We start from the raw sequence: 20,123 nt of genomic DNA on the forward strand, positions 1-20,123 counted from the left end.
TTGTTAACACATAGATAATGTTATTGACGGAAAAGGTAGAGCCTATTTGTCAAACACAAGGTCTGTGGGCCAGATCAGGCTCACGACAAACAACTCACCTTGCCTGCAAAATTATTTTAATTTTCTATTCATATTAGCCTGTTTTACCTGTTTCATGATGCCCTGTACCACAACTCCCAGCATGCACTGCAACATAATGTTAGTTCAAGTACATATGTAGGTTCAAAAGACTAAATATTAAAAAAGTAATATTTCAAGGTCTGCTACAAGTGCCTATATTTTGCTGTTTACATTTTGCCACCCAGTTCAGGTTACAGCAAAATGTCACTTAAACAAATGTCACGGATGTGGTTTGAGAGAACGTCTGGTGGGTGCATTTACAGAAAAGATTTGGGTGACTATTGACTTACAGTGTTTGTTAGCAGTGTTAGCCTCATAGCTCCAGTTCCAAGGAGCCAAATTTGGACTTCAAACGTCTCGGCTGATTGACTATGTCTGGAGAAAGTGGAAAACTTCGTGAATTAGATTTTTTTTCCTGAATCATTCCTTTGAAGTTGATACTGGTCACCATGTGCCACCCAAAGTGAAGGAAGAACTTTCTAGAACAGTGTGAATGAGGAGAACCTTCTATAACAGTGTTTAAAGGGGAAAACATTCTAGAACAGTGTGAATGGGGAGAACCTTCTATAACGTTGTTTAAAGGGGAGAACATTCTAGAACAATGTAAATAAAAACTGACATTATAGAATAGTGTTTAAGGTGGAGAACATTCTAGAGCAGTGTGAATGAGGGGAGAACTTTCTAGAACAGCCTAAATGGGGAGAACATTCTAAAACAGTGTAAACGAGGGAACATTCTAGAGCAGTGTGAATGAGGGGAGAACTTTCTAAAACAGTGTAAACGAGGGAACATTCTAGAACAGTGTGAATGAGGGGAGAACTTTCTAAAACAGTGTAAATGAGGGAACATTCAAGAACAGTGTGAATGAGGGAAGAACTTTCTAGAACAGCCAAAATGGGGAGAACATTCTAAAACAGTGTTAATGGGGGAACAGAAGAACAGAGTATAATTGTGGAGAAAACATTCTAGAACAGTGTGAATGAGAAGAAGACATTCTAGAACAGTGTGAATGAGAGGAAGACATTCTAGAACAGTGTGAATGAGAGAAAGACATTCTAGAACAGTGTGAATGAGAGGAAGACATTCTAGAACAGTGTGAATGAGAGGAAGACATTCTAGAACAGTGTGAATGAGAGGAAGACATTCTAGAACTGTGTGAATGAGAGGAAGACATTCTAGAACAGTGTGAATGAGAGGAAGACATTCTAGAACTGTGTGAATGAGAGGAGAACATTGTAGAACAGAGGAAATGTTTTAGAAAAACACTAGCACAGTGTGAATTGAGGGGGTGAGGGGAAGACATTCTAGAACAGCAAAAATGGGAGGAGAACATTCATGATTCTCCCATCGGAACACGTAAGGCTCACTAAAAAAGAGGTTTCATTACTTTCAGTAATGATACCAGTACCTTGATACCTTCATACCCCAATACAGAGGCTTGAATGAGAGGTTTTCAATACGTTTTTAAAATCACAAAACAAAAGTAGGTGTAGCTTAAACCAGAAATGAGTTTTAGGATCTGACTGCAAACTAATCAGGAGGTTTCAACGTTAATCACACCAGTACAGATACACCAATACAGTAATTCATCCACATAAATCATCTCAGGAACACATGAATACCAGCCTGGTGTCTTAGATGAGGGTTAAACTCTGCGGGGAGGCTGATATCTTGGCACTCCTGCGGTTTTGTTTGTAAATAGGCTTTTCATAATTCCCGGGCAGAGGTTCAATGTAAAACCACTGCGATGAATTCAGCAAAATACAAAACTGTTATGCAACACAGTCCACAGACCAAATTCAAAATAAGTTTAGATTTAATAGCTAAGCAGCAAAAACACCTCAAAACAACAGCCTCATAATCCCTTTACCTTCCTGAGGGCTGCATTAAAACCACAGCACCAGCTCTAAGCTTACTAAACGAGACGGTCCAAAAGCAGCCCTGCAAACCGCAGGGTTCACTATTCGGGCCTTTAATTCTCCTGTCAGCACAAACTTGATGGCTTTAAGCAGAATGTGGCCTTTTTCAGTGACCAGCCTTCAGCCCAGATTCTAACCTTACACAGTATTAAAGTTTTGGTTTGGTGTGAAATGGTTCATTGTAGAGAAACTTGCTGACTCAGATTTCTTTGCAGTGGTGGTGATAGGAACCAGGGGTCGTCATGACTGCAACACAAATTAGCCGTTTTAGTTACTATCCAAAAGTACCAGAGGACCCACACGTCTCCTGAGCTTTAATATGTATTGTTGATGATGGTTATTTAGGTGATTAATCTAAAAAAAGGGGTGGTTTGTCTCAGAACACGCTGCATGTGCCTCTCCACCCTGAATGTGTTTCAAAAATTGTTTCAGGCCATCTCAAAACTGTCTTACAGCAATGTCTCTGGCATCAGCCATGTTGTGTACTCTGATAGAGCCTTTGGAGGCATTGAACTCTTTAGACGGCAGCACGTCGCCTCACAGCAAAAAGGGCCTGGGTTCGATTCCCAGCCGGGTGACCAGGGTTCTCCCTGTATCTACGTGGGTTTCCTCCCACAGTCCAAAGACATGCTAAATCGCTCCTACGTGTGAATGTGTGTGTGACTGCATATGTCTGTCTGTCTGCCCTGCGATGGATTGACGACCTGTCCAGGGTGTTTCCTGCCTTCCGCCCAATGACCGCTGGGATAGGCTCCGCCCCCCACGACCCAGAGGGATGAACGTTGATGAACTCTTTAGACGTCTGCTTCCTATAACCACCACTGTGAACACACACACATACACACATTTTCTAAACTGCTTTTCCTTTTTGGTCACGGTGGGTGCTGAAACCTATCCCACTGGTCATTGGGCGGAAGGCCGGACAGGTTGCCAGTCCATCGCAAGACAGACATACATGTACATCCACACACACAGTCACACCTAGGGGCAATTTAGCATGTCCAATTGGCCTGACTGTATGTCTTTGGACTGTGGGTGGAAACACACACAGACATGGGGAGAACATGCAAACTCCACACAGAAAGAACCCTGGTTGCCCAGCCAGGGAACCGAATCCAGGCCCTTCTTACCACTGCAAACAATTTCACATTTCACATCAAGCCACTCAGAATGTTTTGGTTTACATCTTAACCTTTTAATTATGCAGAAATTATGAAAAAAAATGGTGGAATGGCCTTTTATAAAACTTAAAAACACAAAATCATACTAATGTTTAGCCAGGATAAAAAGCTGGCTTTAAGAAAAAGTTAAAAATAAAAATAAACATTAATTCTGAAGCAGGTAGAAGTTCTGCAGCTGCCTCAGCCCAGCCACAGACAGAGGCCTGCAAGTAATATGTAAAGGTTCAGTACAATCTTTTTGGCTTTTTACTGTTCTGAACATCTTCTGCTCAGGGCTGAGGCAACTAGAGATGCACCTCACATTACAACTCCTGAGGCTGGGCAGCAGAGGACAGGCCTGCTTCTTAACAGAGTTAAGTATTTCAGGTGTTTTGTTTTCTTTGCATTACACTTAAAAAAGATGGTTCTTCAGGGCGTCTTTAGTAAAGGCAATGGCTCTATGTAGTATTAGAAGTTGGGCATGCTTAAATGGTTCTTTGCGTGGTGAAATGGCTCTTCAGATTGGTAAAGAATGTGTTGTAGATGGTTCTATATAGAACCTTTTTGGAAAAGGTTCTATGTAGCACCAAAAAAGGGTTCTTCTGTTGTTACACTGTCAAGATTGTAACAATAGAAGAACATGTTTTGGTGCTATATAGAATCGTTTTCCAAAAAGGTTCTATATTCGCCCTTTACGAATATACGGTCACTGAGCACTTTATTAGGAACACCTGCACACCTACGTATTCATGCAATTATCTAATCAGCCAATCGTGATGCAGCAGTGCAGTGCATAAAATCATGCAGAAATGGGCCAGCAGTTTCTGGTAACGTTTACAGTGACCATCAGAATGGAGAAAAAATGCGATCTCAGTGATCTTGACTGTGGCATGATTGTTGGTGGCAGACGGGCTGGTTTAAGTATTTCTGACAGCTGATCTCCTGGGATTTTTACACACAGCGTCTCTAGAGTTACTCAGAATGGTGCGATAAAGAAAAAACATCCATTGAGCGGCAGTTCTGCAAATGGTAGCACTCTGTTGATGAGAGAGGTCAACAGAAAATGACAGCTACAACAACTGGCAGACAGGCTACAGTAACTCAGATAACCACTCTGTACACTGTGTTGAGCAGAAAAGCAGCTCAGAATGGACAACATGGGCTACAAAAGCAGAAGACAACGTCTGGCAGCCTAAAACAGAAAGCTGAGGCTGCAGTGGACACAGGCTAACCAAAACTGGACAGTTGAAGACTGGAAAAAAAATGGTAACCTGGTCTGACGAATGTCGATTTCTGCTGAGGTACACAGACGATGGGGTTCAGAATTTGGAACCAACGGCATGAATCCATGGACCCAACCTGCCTTGTGTCAACAGTCCAGGCTGATGGAGGTGGTGTAATGGTGTGGGAAATGTTTTTTGGCACATTTCGGGCACATTAATACCTGTCAATTATTCCTTGAATGCCACAGCCCATTTGAGTATTGTTGCTGACCATGTGCATCTCTTCATGGCCACAATTTACCATCTTCTAATGGCTACTTCCAGCATGATAATGCACCATGTTGCAAAGGAAACTGGTTTCCTGAACAGGGCAATGAGTTCAGTGTTTTTCAGTGGTTTTCCAAGTCACCAGATCTGAACCCAATCCCTTTAAGATGTGACAGAACAGGAAATTCGCAGCTTGAAAGTGTTGAAAGTGCCTCTTAAAATCTGCAGGAACTGCATGATGAAATCATGTCAACATGGACCAGAATCTCAAAGAATGTCTCCACCTTGTGGAATCCATGCCACGCAGACTTAAAACTGCTTTAAAAGCAAAGAGAGGCCCTGCCCAGTGTGAGCAGTGTTCCTAATAAAGTACTCAGTTAGTGTGTAGAGAAACACACTTTAGTAGATACACTTACCTTTTACCTACACTCTCTGACAATTTGACAGACTGTAGTCTATCTTTTACTGTGCATGCTTTGCTATCCCCTTTGTATCCTTCTCTTCAATGGTCAGGACCCCCAAGGGACTACCACAAAGCAGGTACTATTTGGGTGGTGGATCATCCTCAGCACTGCAGTAACACTGATGTGGTGCTGGTACAAGTGGATCAGACACAGCAGTGCTGCTGGAGTTTTTAAACAGTGTCCACTCAATTAGACACTCCTACCTTGTCAGTCCACCTTGTAGATGTAAAGTCAGACACGATAGCTCGTCTGCTGCTGCACAGTTTGTGTTGGTCATCCTCTAGTCCTTCATCAGTGGTCACAGGACGCTGCCCACAGGACGCTGTTGGCTGGATATTTTTGGTTGGTGGACTATACTCAGTCCAGCAGTGACACTGAGGTGTTTAAAAACTCCAGCAGCACTGCTGTGTCTGATCCACACAGACCAGCACAACACACACTAACACACCACCACCGCATCAGTGTTACTGCAGTGCTGAGAATGATCCACCACACAAATAGTACCTGCACTGTGAGGATCCATGGGGGTCCTGACCACTGAAGAACAGGGTAAAAGGGGGCTAACAAAGTGTGCAGAGAAACAGATGGACTACAGTCTGTAACTGTAGAACTACAAAGTGCACCTATATAGAAAGTGGAGCTGATAAAATGGACAATGAGTGTAGAAACAAGGAGGTGGTCATAATGTTATGCCTGATCGGTGTATACATACATACATAAATACATACATGTATCTATACATATCTCACAACAGCTTGTGATTCTTTGTGGGGTTTCCATTCAAATATTTTTACACATTTTAATGATGTGACTGGCTTCTGAGGATGCAATGCCAGACACATGACTTCTGTTCACGCTACATCAACACTGACAGAAAAAATAGTTTCCATCACTGTTTGTAGCATTTCTCCTTCATAAACCAACGTTTCCACCTCATCCAATCATAGAAAAAAATACTTTGAATAAAGAGGTAGAAAACCCTGTGTGTCTATGCATATATCATACATACATACATACATATATCATACATACATATGTATGTACCATACCATACACTTATTATAGCTGTATGGTGTGAAAATTATGACAAATGTTATCATTATTGTGATAAACTACATCACAGCATGCTTCTGCGTATATCGTCAGCACTGAAAGAACGATGAGCAACTGTATGTTTCACCAAAAATGTAAAGAAATGTTTAAAATGAGGCACTACTGGCTCTTTCTTGCATGTTCCAACATACGAGATGTCAGAAAAATGTAAAAATTGTGTATCATGAAAATTTCCTTATGTTTATTTTTTCCAAACCTCCCACCATCAGCTACTGCCGTTTGTAGTTACACAGTGTATACATTTGGGGCAGGTGTTAGCACGATGCTAACTGGTGAAGTACCTTTGGGCTAAGTGTTAGCATGATGCTAACTGGTGGGTTACTAGTCTTATGGGACCAGATGTTCTCATTATAAGATCACACCAGGCCTTGTGAGACTAGGACCCCACCAATTAGCACTGCGCTAACTGCATGCTTGAATCATTGCAAACTTCAAACTGCAGAGTTGTTCAGTCATCGTTAATAGGCTTATGTTGTTTCTGACAGCGGACAACAGTTACCATTAAACCATTAAACATGGTCAAAAGATTAAGTGATTCTAATTAATCCCACAATGGGGAACTTTCACCTCCGCATTTTACCCATTCATGCAGTAAAACACCACATACACACTAGTGAACGCACACACACACACTAGGGGGCAGTGAGCACACTTGCCCGGAGTGGTGGGCTGCCCTAGCCACGGCATCCGGGGAGCAGTTGGGGGTTAGGTGTCTTGATCAAGGGCACTTCAGTCACATACTGTCAGCTCAGGGGATCGAACTGGCAACCTTCTGGTCACAGGGCTGGTTCCTCAACCTCCAGCCCATGAATGCCCCGAAAGTCAGACTTCAAAATAGCTGCTAGTACTGTTTAAGTTATACAGTGTTCATGTGGGGGAGATTGTGTGAATTGGGGTTTTTTGTTGATCTATCACTTTTTAAGCTGGGGAGAAAGTGGTAGAGGTAGAGAGAGGCATGCACTAAAGCTTAACACATCAAAACACATCCGTCGTTCAGATAAAACTCCACTGCAGGACACATTTGCTTTAACTTTAAACATTTTACTTGGAAAGGCACAAACTATGATTTCCTGGTAAATAATTCTGATGTGAAACATAAAAGAGGAGGACTTTTTTCTTTTTCTTCTTGCCTTTAAATTTCGGCCCTTGTACAGATCTCACGTTTGCATGGGAGTTATTCTAGGGCAGCCTTTATTTATTTATTTTTTTCATTTTCTACTTGTTTTTGTCTTCTTTTTGCCCCCCAAAAGTGCAATAATAAGCAGAGAGCTTAGTATCTGTTTGTCTCTCCATCGTCCACAGTACCTGAGACCAGTCACTGTGCTACAGAGCCCACGTCAACAGAACAACAAAAACAAACAAACAAAAAAAACAAACAAAAGAGAGAGAAATTAAAAAAAAAGAAAAAAAAACAAACAAACAAAAAGAATTCCAGGTCACTACAACATAAAATGTAAAGGTTTGCTTTCAATCCAGGTATTCAGTCCTGAAAACAACCAAAAATTTCATTACCAATAACAAAAAGAAGAGAAAAAAATCTTCCATGCTTGCTTGAGATGAAACATCTTTTTGCTTTCTTGCTTTGCAGTTCTTGCCTTTCGATTTGAAACAAATAAGAACTATAGCTAAGGAAAACTCGAATCATCCAATCCATCATCGTATCGTCCTCGCATCAACGGCATGAACAACAAAATGTTCTGCATGGAATCTAGAATACAACAACTGTTTCAAACAGCTTTTTTTGTTTTCAAATTCACGTCACAGTGTTCATTTATCATTATTGTTTTTATACAGAGTTCTCCATCATCCTCCTATGTGAGAGCTTTTTTCTTTACACCATTTTCTTATGTTTATTTTCTTATTTTAAAGGAAGAGAGTCTGTTGTGAAGTCAACAACATTCCTTTATCACTCCAACAGAACAGGAGCGTTGGTGCAGGACTTCGAGTGACAGGATGTGGGGAGAAGAGAAGAGAAGAGAAGAGAAGAGAAGAGAAGATGAAACAAGAGAAGAGAAGAGAAGAGAAGAGAAGAGAAGAGAAAGGATGAGTGAGCAGTGTAATTGCTTCCATTTAAAACTCGACAGTGATCAGAATGTTTCAAGTTCTCTTCAGTGAGCGCTCTTCACTTGTGTCTCTGGAGAGCTTTCCTCTTTCTCCGTTTGAAGAAACAGCAGCACCTGAAGAAAAAGGCAGAACACACACATCATTAAAAGAACTCTCTCTTTCAATTACGCACACACACTAAATGTTTAGCAATTATGGGTCAAAACCTACTTTATAGGAATTTCTCAGGATCTGGGCCTGCATAACCGTATGATGTGCTGACCCAGAATCATTAGAGTAAACTAGCATTTCTCAGTTCTGGTCCTGGAACACTCCTGCTCTGCATATTTTACTATTTCACCTGGCCCAAAACACCTGATAAAGCTAATCAGCTGATTAACAAGCCTTTCCTGAGCTGAAGTCGCCAAACAATACAAAACTCATCTTGTGCCAAGAAGCATGACTTTCATTTACAATTACCTTCTTTTTCTGACATTAAAGACATTTCAGTCTCTATTTCTTTGATTTATTATACTAATTATGTTTTAATTTCTTCATTATATACTCTTTTATATTTATTTTTGCAGGTGATGGTTATGGAGGGCAGATAAACCTCAAAAAAGCTGGTTTTTCCTTGGCCTTGACATAGATTGTAGTTCTCCTGCCCAAGCTTGGCTGTTGTCAAAGATGATGCCAACAGACTGCTATCACAACACATTTTCCTTCCATATCATGATATTTCTGAGCAGAATGCGCTGGTGCACATTGACATAACCAGAAAGAAACCAAAAGACGTTTTAGAAAAAATAAAATAAAATGTCTATTCCGATTTCAGGTTGACCTTAGCAAGTCGATTTTTGCATTCTTAGCGATGTCAGTTATGTTCACTGTCCCTAGCTCAAATTTTGGTGTTGGAACAGGGTCCTCATGAGCGTTATTCCTCAGGGGACATGTGTCGCTAAGAAAATCTCACTGAAAGTAATGGTGCTAATACTACAGACTCTCTGTGAGCCCTACACTACACCTCCATGGTGTTACAGCAGCAAAAGCAGAGCAGGGAAATTGTGCAGGGCAGGATTACTTCAGGACCAAGATTGGGAAACAGCAGTTTACAACAGTGTAAACAATGTCTAAACATTTATGAATGTTGCACATGAGAGGTTGGTCACAATATCCAGAGTTCAAATAAAAATAATTGATTCGGACATTGTTCCAGAAATCAACACCCAAACTTTCAATAAGCAAGACATCAACAGTATCAGCAGGCATGGAGAAGCAACCCTGAAGGGGCCAAGACTCAAAATGCCCTCAGGGTTGATGTAGTCTATCACAGCATTTCTTAACCCTGGGGGCTTTTCCCCACAGTGTCAATTATGCCCAGCTCAAGAAGGGTTTCATAATCAGGGTTGAATCAGATGTGTTGGAGCAAGGAATAGTTGAAACTGTGCAGTGCTATGGGACCCCAGGAGCAGAATAATATTTATAAATATATATATACACCTCATAGCAACACTGCCTCTTCTTCTGCCTTACAAACCCTCCTGTTACTTAAGGTCATCCTGAACTACTTACCACTTTTAAGCCCACTTCTATAGAGTTGGTAAACGACCATTCTCTAGAACTGTCCCACATATCTGGAACTTCTTTCCTCCACAATATAATACAATGTCCATATTAAAATCTCATCTCAAAACCCAAGCCTACAACGTACCCAGGACTGGATCATGCGTGTTATTTTTCTTCTGTCGTGTACTGTTTTCCTCCCTCTTGTCACTTTACCCGTTTTATTTTTGTCTCTAGGTGTGCTTTTTAGCTTATTCACTTTGTGCAACATTGTAATGTGTCTTGAGGAGGAGCTCAATATAAAAATCCATTATTATTATTATTATTATTATTATTATTATTATTATTATTGGAGCAAATGGCTCCTTCTGATCAGTTCCAGCAGGGGGTGCTGCCTTACTTTGTGTCATCTGCCACCTCCACCTCGGTGGCGGCTGTGATTGGAGCATTGGAGTGTCCGGCTGTCGGGTCATCTGTGTTCAGCTCTCCATTGGTCGAGCTCATTACCTGCACAGTTACATACACAGTCAGTATGGAGCCAAACAAGCATCGGGAAAACACCAGTTGATTTTAGGAATGATACAGATCAGGCAAAACATTCAAAAAATGTCCACACCAGCATGTACCAGGTTCACCTGGTGACATCTATATGTATAAGCTAATATAAGAGTACAATGTACTGTTTAATAAGATCCTAAAGACTGCTGCTGTGAGAATAGAGTAACCACTGTATCATGTTGGCTAGACACTAAAAACGTATTTTAAACATGAGTTGCAGTGATAGAGACTGACACTAGATGGCAGAAGACTTCACAAAACCCATCTAACAATGTCTTAAGTAATAACACAAAAAGAGAAAATGGAAATTAGAGATCATGAAGAGAAAGTCCTCATTTAACTATCCTACCCCATCATGCTACAGTCTGTTTGGAAGAAATGCCACACCAACACTAAAGGATAAGGACATGTTTCCATAACTGAGTATGTTTCCTGACACGCCCTGCAGCGCATTAGAAGCTGTTAGCAGCTGAGCAGAGAGCTGCAGGTGAGTTAGTGTGCAAGCAGACAAGAAGCAAGAAGACACAGTCACACAAACACACAATAGGGCTGCACAATATTCCTTTGTTACTTATTGTGAATGTGATATGTCTTGCATTACATTAAAGGCACACTAATGGACCCTTATGGTGACCAGAATTATTTATCAGGTTATCTTAATGTTTCCTGGATCACTTAAAGGTGAACCACAGATGGGGGGGGCAATATGACATCATTATCATAATAAATTGCTTCACAATACACTTTTCTGAGTATACCATGTTCACTGTCATAACAAGACTAGTAAACAACTGCATATTTAATCAAAATAAGGTTTTAGTCGCTTCTATTTATCTGTCCAACGATTACTGTGTATTGTGAAATCATCTTCAGGTATGGTGATTTTTTTAATGCATCAACCCCTAATCAACAATCGGAGGTTGGTCAAGGTGTTCACAGCATGTTTTGTGGAAAAACTGTTGTCAGATCTACAAACTTGTGTAGTGCAGTAGTTTTTAGCCGACTGATGATTCAGGATCATCAGGTTCAGGATGCTATCACAATGGCCATCCACTTAAAAGCAGCAAAATGCACCGGCTGCATCTTTAACATATAATCAATCAACTGCTTCCTGATCTGTATTCACTTTCAATGAGTAGTCCATATGCCATATGGGTCCTGTGTTGACTGATTTCAGAACGTTCTATCGCAGTGCTAAGCAGTGTTTTGGTTTTTGTTTTTTTAAACCACGGTCATACTTGCGAAATATGAGCATGGGCTTAATTCATTTGGACTTATTGTGGTTAAACCAGAGTTGTTAAAAACAAGACAATTTAATATAGACTGCAGAATATTATTGTTATGAAGCCAAATAACAATAATGGGTTACAATAATAGTAGCTAATAAGCTGACTTAATAGGACAAACCTTAGACTTTTTGTTATGATTTATAGGCTTTTTAAAATTAAAAAAAAAGGTTTGTATGAAGGTTTGTTATATTAAACATCCAGCAAAGTCTGAATGAAAAAGAAACAGAAATAATTAAACAATACTTTAGAACATTTGTGAGACTTGAGAACTTTATATACGTAATCCTAATATTGTGATTAGCGCCGTGTGATTGCGTGATTGACAGCTCTCAGTCCAACACTCTCCACCTGCTACACCACTGAAGCAGAACTAAACACAACAGCGTAAGAAAGGAGAAGAGTGAAACAAGCTTAAAGCTCACTAAAAATATTATCTGGCTTTTTACAGCAATGTCCTAAAGAAGGTAAGGTTCTTATTCACTTTACTGCTAGATGTGCATCCAGGGAATGCTGGCGTGGCCAGTTGATCAAGAGAACAAGGTGGAACATGCATATTCAAAATTGCAAGTCATTTTCAAAATAAAATAGACTTGATAAGACAGAGCACAGCTCAGCCGACTGAAACAAGCTCTTATAACCTTCCTGATAAACCACCTACATCAGCAATGACATCTTTCTCTGCTATCATTTAACAGGAGTTTACAACTGTTATAAACAAATTAAGTTTATCTACATGTGACCTTGATCCTGTCCCTACCCTTTTTCTAAAGATAGTTTTTAATTATGTTTAAAGTTAAGTTTAAACTATTGTAAATTGTTCTCTATCAACAGGTGCTTTTCTAGACGCTTTTAAAACTGCCTTGGTGAAGCCGTTCATGGTTTCACTGGGAAATAATTCATCAAAAAATGTAACATTTCCTGTGGAGACCCACAAGGTTCAGTTTTAGGGCCTTTTCTCTTTCTACATGTTACTTCTAGGTGATGTCATTAGGAAACAATGTCAATTTCCATTGCTATGCTGTCGACACACAATAATAAATTTCCATTCTTTATGATCAACAAGAGCCTGTAGACAGGATTATCAGCTGTGTCAGATACCTCTGAGTGAATGTCGCAAACTTTCTACAACTAAATCACAAAAACACTTATAGTGATCCTTGAGACAAAAACCCAGAGAAATTTGCTCCTGCTTCTGTTACAAGCAGAATTGATCACTGTAATGCTCTTTTTACCGGGCTTCTTAAGAAAACAATACATTGCACTGGCTACCTGTATCTTACAGGATATATTTTAAAGTTGTGCTACTATTTTTAAGGCTCTTAATGACCTAAAGCCACCGCTTACATCACAACGTCTGTCTATGTTCCAGCATGTGATCTTAGATCTGCAAATACTGACCTTCTGCAAACACCTTCTGTAAAATACAGAAAACGTGGAGACTCTTTTCTGTTATTCTGATTCTAAACTGTGAATCTCAATTCACCCGTTATTAGACAGTCAAGTTCAGTTTACACTTTTAAGAAGCATCTAAAACATCTCTTTAACTTAGCATTTAATTGAAACTCCAAGTCTCCTGATATTTATTATTTTATTTTAAATTTGTACGCATAATTTCTTGTATTACTGTTAAGCTTTATCACCTGTCTGTAAAACACTTTGAGCTGCCAACAGCTTGAAATGTACGGAGCCCCGCTGGTGACATCCTGTATAAATAAAAATTAGTCGTGGCCATGCCTTATTAATGCGTGGGAACGAGATCCTAACGCGTGGCCACGACTTAGTAAGGTGTGGGAATGAGATGCTTAAGTCGTGGCCACGACTTAGTAAGCCGTGATCTCGTTCCCACGCTTTACTAAGTCGTGGCCACGCATTATTTTTATTTATACAGGATGTCACCAGCGGGGCTCCGTAGAAATGTGCTACATAAAAAGATTATTATTATTATTATTATTAGTAGTAGTAGTAGTAGTATTATTATAGACTTTTATAAAAAATTTTAAAAGGTTTGTATGATACTAAAATGAAGTGTTATTAAACATCCAGCAAAGTCTGAATGACAAAGAAACAGAAATATAATAAAACAATGCCTCTGAACATTTGTGAGACTTGTGAGAACTTCATATGCATAATCCTAATATTGTGATTAGCACCATGTGATTGTGTGATTGACAGCTCTCAGTCCAACACTCTGCCTGCTACAGCACTGAAGCAGAACTAAACACAACAGGAGAAAAGAGTGAAACAGGCATAACTTTTAAGAAGCATCTAAAAACGTATCTATTAGCATTTGATTGAAGCTCTACGTCTCCTGATATTCATGATTTTTTTAAATATGATTTTAAATTAGTATTCATAATTTCTTGTATTACTGTTAAGCTTGATCACCTGTCTGTAAAGCACTTTGAGCTGCCAACAGCTTGAAAAGTGCTATATAAATAAAGATTATTTATATTATTATTTTTTTTCTTCTTCTTATTATTATTATTATTATTAATGTGTTCGCGGGACAACTCACATCAGACTTATGATTGGTGAGGACAAATCACAAAGGTGCTGGAAAATCGAATGTTTTGGAAATTAGGATTAGGGTTAAAAGTAGGCTCTCAATCAAAATTTTAGCTCAGGTGGTATGCTCATACTAGCCATCGTCATACAGTGTACCTTTCCTACTTGCCTGCCACCAGGCACCTCAAATTGTTGATAGTATCAGCAATTGGTGATGGTTGGGGGGGCACGGCTGGACGCCTTCTGTACCATCAGTATTGCAAAGGCTAGTACTGCAATAATGATTAACAAACGATATATCGTGCAGCCCTAACAAAACCACACAGCCGTCATGCATCGCCATGCTCAAGCTGTACCTGTACAGAGCCACCCAGCCTATCAGCTGTGAGATGCGACCCCAGTGTCTCCTTATTGGTCACGGGAGTGGGCTGGGACTCGCTCCGTTTGGGCTCAGGTGACTGAGTGACCAAATCAGCCACACACACCGTAGAAGGGGGAGGTTAAAGGAGCGGTGTGAAGGGGTGGGTGTGAGGTATGAGTGAGTAAAAAAAACAAAAACAAAAACAATAAAAAACAAATAAAAAACAAGAAACACAAGGCGACATTTAACATGCAGAAGCAAGACTGATCGTGTGAAGTAAGTTAAAAGAAAAATTTTACTTAAAATTGGAAAGAAAAACAAAAACATACATACACTACCACCAATCATGCAGAAATGTGCGAGAATAGCTCATGCTATTTAGTGTTTCCATGTGCTGTCGGGTTGCTACTTTGAAATCTACTTTGGCAATAAGTACATACAAAGACCTTTTCCCTCTTTGTTTGAACTTACCATCAAGAATATTCACTTGAGTCCTGACCAAGAATGATATCACTTGGAGAGCAGCTTTAAATCCTGCATCAGGATTTATTCTATTCAAGCTCTTATGGCATTTGGCCAAATAATATGGAACTTTAAATGCTGTCAGTAACGATGCTTGTAGCTAAAGTAAGAGGACCACAGTTGATGAGCCTTAAGATATGAGGCTCATTGTGGCAACATAACATGCTCAAATAACCACAGAAAGTGATACCAATGATCACTTTGTGTGTGTGTGTGTGTTTTGTAGAAGGCGTGAAAGAAGTGTGCATGTACAGTGCTCAAAAGTAGTTTTGGAGCACTTCTATCATTAGTTTTTTTATTGATTTTTTTCTTGATTTAATTTGTATATATATATATGAAGTAAATTGTGCATTATTGTATTCATATGTATGAATATTATGACTTATCAGTCAATAATTTGGGTCCAACTGAGTAATAGCAAGCTAGAAAACTTTAAAACCCCCCACATTTTACTGCAAAACAAACAGTGGCACTTTAATCCAAATGCAGACATGTTTAACCCAAATATCTCCAACGTACCATCCAACACACCTGACTCTAAATCTCTAAATCTCATTAACATTCTGAAAGAGTTCAACTTTCTCCACTGAAATTAATTCATTACCAGCAGATGTAGCATTTCAGTTAGAAAATGTAGTTGTTACTGCTGGTTGTTCACTTTTCTGATGATTATAAATGAATAAATGATTAATTTATCTTGGAACTTAATAAACAAAAAGATATACATTTTATTTAGAGTGCCTCAAGACTACTTTTGAGCACTGTATACAAGTTGTGTCAAAGTTAACACATTAATAAGGCGTTGACATGGTGAGTTATTGACGCCACTAATTTCTTATAAGCTGTTAACACACTTTCCTAGTGTGAGTGTTCAAACTAACCGCATTTTCAACCTGGAGCTGCTCACTTTTTCACGTGTTGCTTTGACTGGCTCATTCAAATACGGCTTTTAAATGCCGTTCAAGTTGCACTGATGTCTCTCTTGATGAAACCAAAGCTATTTCCTGTTACCAGTCAACCGGTTTATCACCAAAGTACACTGTAATGTAGATGTGAGTGTAGATGTAACAGTGGTATGAGATCGAAAGACTACAATCATGTAAAAGCTGGAACATCTAACCACTGCTGCTGTCACTGGATGCCGGTGATAAAAATTAGACTCTCAGTTCATGTAAGTTTTCAAGTTCACATGTCTGAGGGGAAAGGTTGAGTGAGTCACTATAAGCCCACTGATCCTCATCATCCCCCTCTCTGTATGTAGGGTCAATCTTCAGGTGTGGCAGCTGTTCAGTAGGCTAGGTTTGAGGGGTGCTCACCTGGGCTTTGGTCTGCTGCTGTGCTTTGTCCCGGCTGCTGGGCTGGGGTGTATCGCTGGGGATGGGGCCGATGGGCGTGGGCTAACAGAGATAAACAAACAATCACACTTCTGACCCGCAAATAGGGGTGGATGCTGAAAAGTGGACATTGAAAAGGGCTCAATAAAAAGAAGAGTGAAACGTTTTCTCTGTGATGTCATTCAGAAGAGTTCTGTGAGGTGAGGAAGTGGTGGGGTGAGAGAGTGAGAGAGAGAGAGAGAGAGAGAGAGAGAGAAGAGAGAGAGAGAGAGAGAGAGAGAGAGAGAAACAAAGAAACAAAGAAATAAAGAGAGAAGAAAGAAATAAAATGAGGAAAATAGGGTACTGAAGATGTAACGGAAAAAAAACTAAAGAAAGAATAAAGAGTGAGAGAGAAATGAAAAGTAAAATAAGAAAAAAAAGAAGTAAAGAAAGAGCCAGAGAAATAAACAGAAAAAAAGAAACAAAGTCAAAAAATGAAATAGAAAGAAAGAAAGAAAAAAAGAAATAAAGGAAAGAGAGAAAAAGAAAAAGTGCAAAACCTGTACTCACAAGAGGTTTGCCGACCCAATCATACTCGTAATCAAAAACGTAGCCGTTTCTGTCGAAGAGGTCAGTGAAGAGCTTCCTCAAGTAGTCGTAGTCGGGCTTTTCGAAGAAGTCCAATCTCCGGACGTAGCGCAGGTATGTCGCTAACTCTTCTACGTGAAGGGAGGAGAGGCAGTTTAGGTTAATCATATAATCATAGGTTAATCATCTTTTTTAAAGACCTCAACAAAGCAGAAATAATTCCACTCAGAATGACTTCAATATGTATGCTGACTTTTTCCAGCATCTTAGAATTCAACACCTCAGAACACGATTTACTCATGTGAATCATTCTAACAATAATGTAACTCTAACCAAATCACAGTCAGGTCTGACGTTGGCACGGCGATAACCAAGACGCAGTGGCGGTGTACCAGCAGCAAGAACCTTTTCTCAAATGTCATGAGGATTAGAATCTCCAAAGAAACTCAAACTCGGCAACAAACACCTGAGTTATAAGTGAAAGCCTTCCATGTTTTTACTTCTGAATGAACTAATGAAGCTTCTCACTTTTCCAAAACTTCTCAGTGTCACCGTTTGACTGTACTGTGAGGAGCAAGTCACTTGAAAGCTCTCTGCTCGTTTGTTTTGTGCTTCATCTCTTCTGAAGCTGCAACACCAAAAGCAGCTCAAACAGAGTTAGAGAGATCCCAGCTGTGTGCGAAAGAGTTTATAAAGCTTAGGCTCCTGAATGAGTCGGAGAACCTCTCCTTTCTCCTTTCCCTTTTTGTAAAACGCCAAGTTACCCGTTTTGTGAAAAGCAAAGAATGTTTGATAGATATTTCAGCCCCTTTTACCACCAAAAAAAGATCCAGCCTGTATAGTTTTGATACAAAAAAATGGCATCAGACTGTTATTTCTGTGTTGTTTATTCGCATCATATTTGGTGTCTAAGAGTAGACACATTACACTTCCTCATAGCTTTAAAGGGGAATTCTGCCAATTAAAAAAATGTCTGAGTAATTAAATGGTTGAGATGTATTCGGAGTTGTTTATGGTGGTTTGGTGTGAAATGCTCCGTTTAAGAGAAGTCACAATTGTCCACAGTGATAGTAATGGGAACCAGATGCCTGAAGAGTTTAATGCCTCTGAAAGCTCCCTCACAGAAAGTTATTAAATGATATAGTTATGAATATGCTGCCTGATGCCTGAGACCCAATTTTATGATAGTTTTCAAATCAGATTTTGGTCTAAAACCATTTTTCAGTCTTTTCTACAATGAACCATTTCACACCAAACCACTCTGCATGACTATTTACATCTCAACTGTTGAATTATACAGATATTTGAAAAATTAGATCTACTCTTAGTCAGCAAATGGGTGCTTGAATGACAGCGAGCATTTACGTTTAATTTAACTTGAGGTAAAAAATAAATTAATAACACAGAGTGAAGTGCAGCCAAACAGTACTGCAACGACAGGTTTGAACCAACCTGGGAAACTTTCGCAGAGCACTTCGATTGGCGTCGCCCGCTTGGTGTCTCCGATCTTTTGATAGCGCTCCTTCAGCGTGTCTGCCTGCAGGATAGAAAAAAATAAATAAATAAAAAAATAATCTCCTTCCCACACAGCACCGAACAAATTCCCACATTACACAGAGCGCTTTCGGAAAACCCGCACGCAACGCAGATGAGGGAACCTAAATCCAGGCTGACATCACGCCTCAAGCTAAGCTTATTTACTCCTTTAGATTATACAGTCAGGACCAAGGATTTTGGTTTCTTCTGCTGCTTCATTCTTGCTGACTTGTGATCCAATTTGAAAAGTAGCTCATGTGGCTGATGCACTAAAGGTGCTCTATAGCTGCAAAGGCGCTTTTACTTGGTGTCGCAACTTTAAATGCCCAAAAGCATTTAAAACAGAAAAGGAACAGTGGACCACTTATGTATTTATAAAAACAGCCATTGACTGTATCTATTTGGGCCTGTTTACACCTAAAATCAAGATCTGATCACTGTAATATTATTGTGGTGATCGGATCATCATCGTTCAATCAGGACATGGTACTCTTACACTTCAAATGTAGCATCCCGATAGTAATCTGCTCTCATTTCCCCACGTCGTATATACATTTTTTTTCTTTTATTGCAAGATGACATCTTGATAATAATTGTTAACGGGTGCGTCAAGATGCAAGTCAACTCTGCAGCAGCACAATACACAAGCAAACAATGTCACACATGCATAAAATAAACAGCTTACAATACAATATATAATATATAATATAATGTATAAACAAAGCATGGGAAATTACACAATAATGGCATCAATGCATTCTTACAAATGCTGGACATCCTACAGACAGACTATGACACAACTCAGGAAACTTCTCATAACAGAGAAAAAGCTATTCTTGAATTGAGCTGTCGTAGTTTTTAAAGATCTGTAGCACCTTCCAAAAGAAAGTAGTTGGAAAGGAAAGCAATTATTCTTTGTTCATGTTAAGGTGCGCTTGCTATATCCACACCAAACCCATACAGATGATGTAAGAACACTCTTAATAATGGATGAATAAACTGTAATAAAAAATAGGCCTGTACCAAGTTATAAAAAAAAAAAAAATTACACTAAAATGTAATAATTATTATTTTTTTAATAATCAGGTCAGTGTGGCACCGGAGCAAAGTAGGCAGAGCTTACACAAGCTAAGCTGTCTTTAATATAAAATAATCATTGTTTTATTATTAATAACTATTATTTAACGTTCTTTGAAAAGATACAGTTCACCATTGGTCAAGCACAGAAAAATGAACTAAAAGAGACAAAAACAAACCACCTGAGATATTCTGCTAATTTATGGACATATTGTGAATATAATGCTGGTCAAATTACATGTTTTTTTGGATTTTCTAGGTAAGAAAAAAGGTAACATCTTCAGGCAAGAGACTTAAATAAGAGAAGTTCTTAATGAAGTGACCGTCCAGTGCATCAGTCTTAAAGGCCTAGTAACAAAAAACTGTTTATTTCTAAGAGAAAATTCTCCTGCAAATTTAAAACACAATCTCATGATTTGCTTTGTTTTTTAATTTGCATAAAATATAACGTGCTATAACTTTGACAGGCCATGTATGGTTTATTTTTTCCCTAATATGT

The 20,123-nt window shown here is 39.3% G+C and overlaps 1 protein-coding gene across 1 annotated transcript in view; it reads right to left on the reverse strand.

The window, feature by feature from the left end:
• Positions 1-7,286: 7,286 nt before the first annotated feature.
• Positions 7,287-20,123, reverse strand: part of csnk1g2b (casein kinase 1, gamma 2b) — a 64,596-nt gene continuing 51,759 nt past the window's right edge. The window contains exons 7-11 of the mRNA XM_036579520.1: positions 18,464-18,548; positions 16,994-17,142; positions 16,424-16,504; positions 10,273-10,379; positions 7,287-8,443 (exon numbers count right to left, since the gene is read on the reverse strand). Coding sequence (XP_036435413.1) covers positions 8,389-8,443; positions 10,273-10,379; positions 16,424-16,504; positions 16,994-17,142; positions 18,464-18,548 — 477 coding nt within the window. The 3' untranslated portion in view covers positions 7,287-8,388. The remainder of the gene's footprint in view (positions 8,444-10,272; positions 10,380-16,423; positions 16,505-16,993; positions 17,143-18,463; positions 18,549-20,123) is intronic.

Source organism: Colossoma macropomum, unplaced genomic scaffold, assembly GCF_904425465.1.
Source record: "Colossoma macropomum unplaced genomic scaffold, Colossoma_macropomum, whole genome shotgun sequence".
Lineage (NCBI taxonomy): Eukaryota > Metazoa > Chordata > Actinopteri > Characiformes > Serrasalmidae > Colossoma > Colossoma macropomum.